Source organism: Monodelphis domestica, chromosome 2, assembly GCF_027887165.1.
Source record: "Monodelphis domestica isolate mMonDom1 chromosome 2, mMonDom1.pri, whole genome shotgun sequence".
NCBI classification, from domain to species: Eukaryota; Metazoa; Chordata; class Mammalia; order Didelphimorphia; family Didelphidae; genus Monodelphis; species Monodelphis domestica.
Genome location: NC_077228.1, coordinates 476,414,035 through 476,422,857, shown reverse-complemented (window position 1 = coordinate 476,422,857; position 8,823 = coordinate 476,414,035). Strand labels below are relative to the sequence as shown.

At 37.4% G+C, this 8,823-nt stretch overlaps 1 protein-coding gene across 8 annotated transcripts in view; it reads right to left on the bottom strand.

Annotated features, from left to right (window-relative positions):
* Window positions 1-4,310: 4,310 nt before the first annotated feature.
* NTNG1 (netrin G1) overlaps window positions 4,311-8,823 on the bottom strand; it is a 473,391-nt gene continuing 468,878 nt past the window's right edge. For all 8 annotated transcript variants that reach the window (XM_003340406.4, XM_056819153.1, XM_016429054.2 and 5 more), the window contains one exon: window positions 4,311-6,211. In XM_003340406.4, the coding sequence (XP_003340454.1) occupies window positions 5,988-6,211 (224 nt within the window). In that variant the 3' untranslated portion in view covers window positions 4,311-5,987. The remainder of the gene's footprint in view (window positions 6,212-8,823) is intronic.

Here is an 8,823-nt window from a genome sequence, read left to right as displayed (position 1 = left end):
TCTGTGAGTGGAATTTCAAATGTCAATAGCAGAGAAATATACAGACCATTTCAGAATGACATATTAGGAAAGGGATAACTAAAGCTTCTGCATTAAATTACTGAAATCATGAACAGGAGAAAGGTTCAAACAACTCATTAATTTTGTTCTAATGGCAATTCACTGATTCCTACAGAGAATATTGGAGAATTGATTTTTTTTAACCTGAGAGCCCTCCAAATACCTGAAGAGAACTATCATATCTCCCTATGACCCCTCTTCTTCTTGTAAAACATCTCCAGTTCCTACAATTGGTCTTCATATGGCATATCATCATTCTGATTGCTCACTTCAGGACACCCTCCAGTTGATCAATACACTTTCTAGCATGTGCTCCCCAGAACTAAACATTGCACTCTACGGAAAACCCAAAGCTCCCTGGAATATATTGCTGGCAAGGAAGAAATCATCTTGATGTTTAAAATGCAAATACAGATCTCCAGTCTCTACTCAGTTCTCCTCATTCCCATGCTCTAGACTGGAACAAAGGACAATGAAGACAGTATGTTTACTAATTAGTCATTTTTATCCCTTTCCATTGTCTGATCAGTTGCATTAAGAAAAGCATAACTGTTGTGGATAAGGAGAGCTTAGTTTTGATGATAGGTGACCTTTTCTGGAGTTTTATGGTTAATTCTGAGTACCACATTAGGAAGAACATTGATAAAGTGAACATTTAGAGGAGGATAATCAGAATGATGAAGGGCCTTGAATCTATATCACACGAGGATCTGTAGAAATTGAAGGAATTAAGGGAAAATAGGAAAGTTCATTTAGAGAAGGGAAGACTTGGTAGGAGTTGGGGGAGGGATCAAGGCAGTAGTCCTATAGCATGTCAAAACTGACTACGTGGCCAAGAGATTAGCCATGTTTTCATTGGCTCCAGGGGACAGAACCTGGAGCAATGGGTGAATGTCACAAAAAAGTCAATTTAGGCTTGATAGCAGTATAAATTTTCTTAATTATTCAAATTTAGAATTATCTGTCTTGGGAAGAAGTGGTTGGTTGTCCTTCATACTTGATGAGGACCAAATTACAACACTTTAGATGACTTTTGACTCTAGCATAAATTGGATTTTAGTCTAAGTTTTTTCTTTGACCTCACTCTCTCCTTCAGTCATCCAAGACCAGTTGTGGGAAAGAAGTCAAGATGGCACAAGATGCAGGTGATCACCTTGGTTTCTTACTTGTGAAGAAGTAGTTTCCCTTTAATTGCAAGACTACTTGTCACATTTTATGTAGCAGAGATTCTTTAGAGGGAGGTATGTGCTGGACTTGAAAGTCACTGACATCCTTCCAACACCTAAATCCCATGATTCTAAATGGTGTTAGTTTGGGGACTCTTTCTAGCAATAGTTCACAGGATGCATTATACAGAGCTGCTTGTTAAGGGCCAGATACAAGTTCATAATATGTGGGAACATAATGATAGGTCTAAAGTTAGAAGAGACCTCATAGGCTATTTAATTCAACTCTCTTATCTTGCAGATAGATGTGGAAAGTGAGACCTCAATAGATTAAATGATTTGCTCAAGGTCATGCTGGTAGGAAGGATTTGAAGTCAAGTCCATTCTTCCTGCTTGTAGCTCACTGAGGGTCTCTTACCTACCACCATAGAATAGAAGCTTTCTTTTATTTCTAAAAGAAGCATTCTTTTAATATAGCTGGATCTTTAGTTCCATTTATTAGATTTTTTAAAATTGCTGTTGCTTGTTATTACATGTGAATGGAGGCAGTGTGATAGGGCAAATAGACCCCCACCACCTTTTTTTTTTTCTAGAGAAGCCCATATTTTCATAGAGTTATAGGTATAATAAATCACCGTGCGACTTGCCCACAATTCTAACTTAATTAATGGGAAAATAGGGGTTGGAAAAGTTGCTAAGAACTAGACACCCACAGCCAACATTCACCAAGGGCTTATTGAGGGGAAGTTGCTGTCCTAAGTATTGGGTATACAAAGATATAAAAGCAATGAGGTCAGAAAGTTACAGTGAATCATGGATTTAGAGCTAGAAAGGAACTTAGATAGCAACCAGTCCAATCTTCTCACTTAAACATAAACCCCAAACCTGAAATCCCAAGAGGGAAAGTATCTTACCTAGTATCACACAGGATGTAAGTAGAAGGTAACAGTTAGGACAGCTAGGTGAGGTGGCACAGTGAATAGAGTGCCAGGCATGGAGAATATTATGCTTCCCTTAACAGAGACATAGTATCATATTCCTAACTACAAAGGTTTCCCTTTACTTTTAAGTCATAGCCTACTTTTGTTGTTGTTCAGTTGTCTCAGTCTTGTCATACTTTCCATGACCCAATTTGGAGTTTTCTTGGGAAACTCTTGGGAAAGATACTATTTCTTTCTCTAACTCCTTTTACAAATGAGGAAACTGAGGCAAACAGGGCTAATAGACTTAACATTTGAACTCAAGAAGATGAATCTTCCTTACTCCAGGACCAGCACTCTCTATTTATTATTCCACCGAAAAAGAAAATTCAATTTTCATTGCTTATATACCTAAAATAGTAAAATGAGGGATGTTGGCAAGATGACCTCTGAAGTCACTTTCAACTCTAACTCTATGATTATTACTTATTAAAAGAGGAAGCTGGGCCTGATAACCTTTGGGTCTTTTTTAGCTTCAAATATGTAATCTGATTTCACTGGTATAAGATTTCATTTGTGAGATTAGCTTAATTAATAATTAGAACTCATAAAGTGCTTTGAGGTTAACAAAGAGTCATCTTCCCAACAATCCAGTAAAATGAGTGGGCAGTATTATCACTCTCATTTTACAGACAAAGTAACTGAGGTTACGAAAAGTTAAATGACTTGCCCAGAGTCACGCAGCTAGTCAACATCAGAGCCAATGAAAATGTTTGAGCAAAAAACATGTGATATTTCTGTTCCCACTGATTCACAATGCTCTTAAAATGATTCAATATTATAGCTTTGTAGTTACTCTAAATGACCCAATATACAAGGCCAAACATTTATTTTGAAGGTATGTATTTGTTTTAAAGTATTGGGTCTAGGAGGAGAAAAAGAAAATTCCATTTCCATTAATTACATACCTAAAATTGTATTTTTATTAAATGCAGGATGCATTATTTCAGGAAATGCAGTGAACTACATCTAAGTAGACTGAAAACAATGCATTCCATGTTCATTTAGATGATGATACCTGCCTAGAAACAAAACTCATGAATGATTTGCAATGAAACATTCACTCAGCTTTAGAATAATCTTCCAGAATCCCTGTCTGAAAAAATCAGTAGACAAAGCCTGAGCATTTCAACAAAGCTGGGAATGGATAAGGATTGTTAAAGTGCATCTTTACCAATAATTACACAGTCTGCCTTTGGTTTGTGCTAATAAACTTTAAGACAACTAAAATTCCAATTTTAATATTAGAAATCCACATAATTATAAGTAATCTCTAGTTCCATATGTCACTTGTCCTTGCAGTTATTTTCCTGGGTGAGTCTGTAATATAATTTTCTGTTTATTTTCATGAGTGTGCATCTAATGTAAGTCTCCAATATGGGGCTGGTCCTGTTGGCCCTCATCCAAAGCCCTAATTTCTTTCATCCTATCTTATTTCATACATTGACAGAGACTGCTGGTTTGAATAACAAACATCCAGTGGACTTGGAAGTAGGGTTGCTGGCAGCACAGACATCACCTGTTTACCTTTTATTGCTTCTTTTGAATTGGCTTTTCTGGGAACAAAACCAATAAAACAGCCTGCTCCCTTCCATAGTATTTACCCAGGGCATTTACCAGAAATACAGAAATACAACTAACTCTCTCTCTCTCTCTCTCTCTCTCTCTCTCTCTCTCTCTCTCTCTCTCTCTCTCTCTCTCTCTCTCTCTCTCTCTCTCTCTTCTCTCTGTCTCTGTCTCTCTCTCTCTCTTTCTCTCTCTCTCTTTCTCCATTTTTCTCAAGTAATAATGTAGGGGCTGTAATTAAATCCTCTAAAATTATCAAATATTACAGGCTATCATTATATAATCATGGTGGACATACCCACAAACTCCAGGCTTGATTGATGGATTTTTTTTTTAATCCCAGTGATGATATTAATAATCTATTGGTCACCTAAAAGATGGCAACCTGCTGGAAATGAAATCCACATTGTTTTAGCCTCCTTTGACTTTTTACAGCTTTGAGACTTTGCATAGTTCTGTAATTCCCTCTCCTTTTCCCCATGATGTCATACAACATAAATGGCCTAATAAAAGGCAGAAGCAAGAAATTTGTTACACCTTTGGGCAATACTCAAAACAAACTTTATTTACCAGAGTAGCATTTTGTGACTACTTGCTGCAGGATACTTTGACACTTTATCTAAATGCTAAATCTGAATTTATCCCAGTTAAATGCCTAATTTCTCATTTTCCTGCAACTTTCCTGAATCTCCACGTTGCCTCTTATGGACATTTAATGCAAACATTGCATTTTAAGAGACTTTTTAGTTCACCATCCCATATAATCATGTGCCATTGTCAAGCTGGAGAAGTCACAGGACTTAAGCAAAATTTCCTTTAAGGTGCTGCCAAAAATCTTTTATGTAATCTTGGCAAGGCCTTAGAACTTTTTTCCTTTGTTTGTACATTTTTCTCGAGGGGCAGTGGTCCCATATTTTGTCAACGTTGTCCGGGATAAAGAATGACAATCCTTCTTGCTGAGTCCTAAATTCAGCTGCTGAATGTATGTTCAGTCCACATCACAAATAATAAAAATGATTGTGGATCTGCCAAATGGAGGCTTCTTTTCATCTTAAGAAATGGCAATACCAATTCCTGATATCATTTATGCAGGAATTTTTATTCTTTAAATCTTCCAGATTAAAGCAACAAGAAAACATTTAGAATGTCCTTTGGTGGAATCTTATTACACTTTTTATATATGTAAACTGATATTCTTTGATGCCAGCACGTTGCTCATACAGAGGGATCTCTGCACAATTAAACAAAACAAAACAAAATCTAAAGAAAAAAAGGACAAAGGAAATGTAACTGAATTCTTATCTGATTAGAATCAAATACATTAACAGATTGTCTTGTAACACAAATTGGCAATAATACAAAAAATCTACATTTCACATTATTTCAAGAAAAATAACTTCATTTGAATACAAAAGGATAGATACACTTCTTTTTTTTCTTTTTTTTTCTTTTCCCTTATAGCCACTCTTGTACAGTAGGTGTCCACCAGCACTGGAGTGATGTCGTGCTGCTAAGATACACAAGGATATGACTGTCTTGAGATATTTTGGAAGGGGGCTGTAACACATGTGCATCACTAACATCAGACAAAGAAATCTTTCAACCAACAATTACAGAGCAACGGTCACTATAGCACAGGTTGGAAGGGATTCAGGGACTGAAGCAGGCCAATATGGCAGCTTTGACCAGATTTCCTTATACCCACAATGCACTGACAGCAAAGAATGCTTCTATTTGGTTGATCCACACACTGGGCAGAGAGGTACAGAGAGCGCACCAGATTAGAGGCATAAATGTTTGTGTGTGTGTTTCTAGGTTGTTTTTGTTTTTTTTTTTTGTTTGTTTTTAACTTTTTTTCCCTGTTTTGGGGGTGAGAATGGGGAGGGCTTGTACAACCCCTTCAATCCACAGTAAGTCCTGCAGCTGGCGTTGTGACTTGTAGTAATAATATCAGCAGCTGCCAACGTGTCTGGAGTCAGAAATTAACAGTCTCGACTCGGAATTGCTGTCCACAATTGATTAATATGGCTTGGTTCTGTTAGGCCTTCTCAGTTGTTTTTGTCTTTCAACGTGTGTGTGCATGTGTGTGTGCATGTGTGTGTGTGTGTGTGTGTGTGTGTTTTTCTATGTTAGTAGCAAAAGCTTGGATGAGTTTCGCTTCCCATGGTACAGTCCCATCAGTTGGCTGAACTTGAGGCCATAGAGTATACCGAGCCTAAAAGAGGCATGGGCCAGTCATTCCTAGCAGAGCCATGAGCAGAATGAGGGAGCTCTTGGCCCTTGCCCCATGGCCAGAGTCTGAGCTGCAGCTTCCAGCCTCCTCGCACCGTAACTTCTCACACAGGATGCCAGTGTAGCCAGCAGGGCACTGGCACTTCATATTGTTCTGACATGTCCCTCCATTCTGGCAGTGCAGGAATTCATTGTCACACACGTTGGCTGCAAAATGGAAACAAAATACAGCACAATCAACTTAAGTTCTGGCGTGGAAAGCCCCCAAACTATCCATTTCCCGTCTATTCCCTTCCCCTGACACTCAACATACAAAGAATATGTGACTTCAATTCCCAAACAATTGTGGTTTGCTACTTTTGATCAAATTAGCTATTTTTAAAATATCAATCTTTGGGGGGGGGTTGGAGGGGCATAATTTTGGAGACTATCGTTGCCCATTTCAGGCTGCAAATACAAGAGTATTTTATACCCATTGTATGGCAGTGTCTTCTTTTCATGGGGCTGGAAACTTTAATGAATGCCCCTTTTTTTCCCAAGGAGAAGTTTCTGCTCTAAGACAGCAGAGTGCTTGAGTCAAATGAATGGAAAAAAAGAAATGGAAAGCACTGTTGCTAGAACAATTAAGCATCCATAGGCAATGACTCCCACTCCCTTCATCTGGTTTTACTGACTGGCATGCACGTGTATATGTATGTGTCAGAATAGAAACAAAAAGTATGGAGGGGAAATGGTATGGGAGAGTTAGCATGCAATCAAAGTAGGTGTTAACAGTGCCTTTTAATCCAGATCGAAAGACATAAAGTATATTTAATTGAAGGAGCCTCAGAAAGAACATTCACATTTGTTCCTGACAGTCTATTAGGACTTTTATTGCCTTGTAAATATAGAAGTGGAATCCAAGGTTACCTTGATACTACATTTCTGTAATATGTGCACAGCAAAAATCCTGATTATCCAGATTTTGCTATTTCAATCAATTAATGGAATTGCTTTTAATAAATCAGCAAAACAATTCAAGGGATCTAAATTTTGGTCATGCCCTTCATCAGGCATCTTTTCCCATCTCAAGACTCCTCATCGTTCTGATATTCTGGTTATTCTCATTAATTCTAAGTCGCCAATTCTTTTAGATAATCAAGGTTCCACTGATTAAGCAGAATATTAAACAGGACCCAGGGAAATTAAAACAATAAGAAACAGGAAAAGTCAGGAATACTTCCAAACAACATATGCTGCTTGAGCATTTAACATATAGGAGGGGGACTTTATGTAAGGTGAGTAGAGGGTGGGAGGCAGATCAGAGCAAGTCACTTTTTAGAAACCACAATATTTTTTTTTATTATTTCTCATATCTCTTGGATAAATCCCCTAAGAGGTCGGACCTATTTATCTATCTATCTATCTATCTATCTATCTATCTATCTATCTATTTTGTTTTGGGGAGAGAGAGAGAAAGAGAGAGAGAGACAGACAGACAGACAGACAGAGAAACAGAGAGAGAGAGACAGAGACAAAGAGAGAGACAGACAGAGAGACAGAGAGACAGAGAGAGACAGAGACAGAGAGAGAGAGACAGAGACAGAGACAGAGAGACAGACAGAGACAGAGACAGACAGAGAGAAAGAGAGAGAGGTAAGCGATGGATAAAGAAAGAGATAGAGACTGATGCAGAGAGACAAATACAGATACAAAGAAGGGAGAAAGAGATAGGGCATTGCAGAAAATATGCAAGATCCACTGATAACAGTGTACTTTAAAAACACAAACGCAAATATAAAAGAAAGAAAAAAGAGAAAAACTAGCCCCCACCACATCATATGATGACACATGACCTTGCACTGTACATAAATCATATTCCTTTCAACAATATGTCACCTTAAAAAAGCAGCTTCTTCCCACACCATCCCCTTCGTACTCTGTGTGGGCAAATGAGTTTGAGAAATGATGCCTGTGCATGGCCACATACTTAATAAAAAGTGACCAATAAGCATCTTCCCATTTTATTGCCTCTCTCAACAATTCCTTTCTAGTTTCAAATGTGGTTTTATAACTCATTGGCATAATTCTGAAATGCACCCACACTCAGTAATCTATAAATGTCAACATAGAATATTAATAGGTCCTAAAGATGGAACTTCTGAAATTCTGATACAAAACATGCTCTTCTAAGCCTAATGTGCACTCCAATGGCCAAGTTGCAATGGAAGTTCTTATTACTAAGTTCATTTTTTCTCCTTGGGTTCCTTTGAGATTATGACAATAGCACAGATTGTATTATCTCATGAGGTATATTTATACATTTTGGAATTCACATCTGGCCTAGAGAAACAATAAGTATGGATGCCTTTGCCTACTAGTTACAGGGGTTAAAGTTTTGATGTATTTATTTTTAAATGAAATTCAGGTCAGTATTCAGTATTGCTTTGGTGACATAACAGAATATATTTATCTGTGTGGTGCAACTAGGATAATCAGATCAGTCCTTAGAAGCCAGAATGTAAAAATAAAATTGTTCAGTGTTGATTCTTTAAGAGAATGGATTCCTGAGCATGACATTCCTTTCATTTGGACCACAGTGGTGGTGAAATATTTGTTCCATCAATATTGATAATTGCTGGCCTTGAGTAATTGAGTAGAAATCAATAGTTAATTAAATGTCTCCTATTAAAAATCCGTCCCTTTCTTCTCATTTTGGTCCTGAATATTAATTAGCTATTTACCAGAATTTTTTTCTTCCAAGTCACTGATGATAAAACTTAAAATGAAATGGCTTTTCTATATTAAAAATAGTATCTATCAATTAGTTAACTTGATGG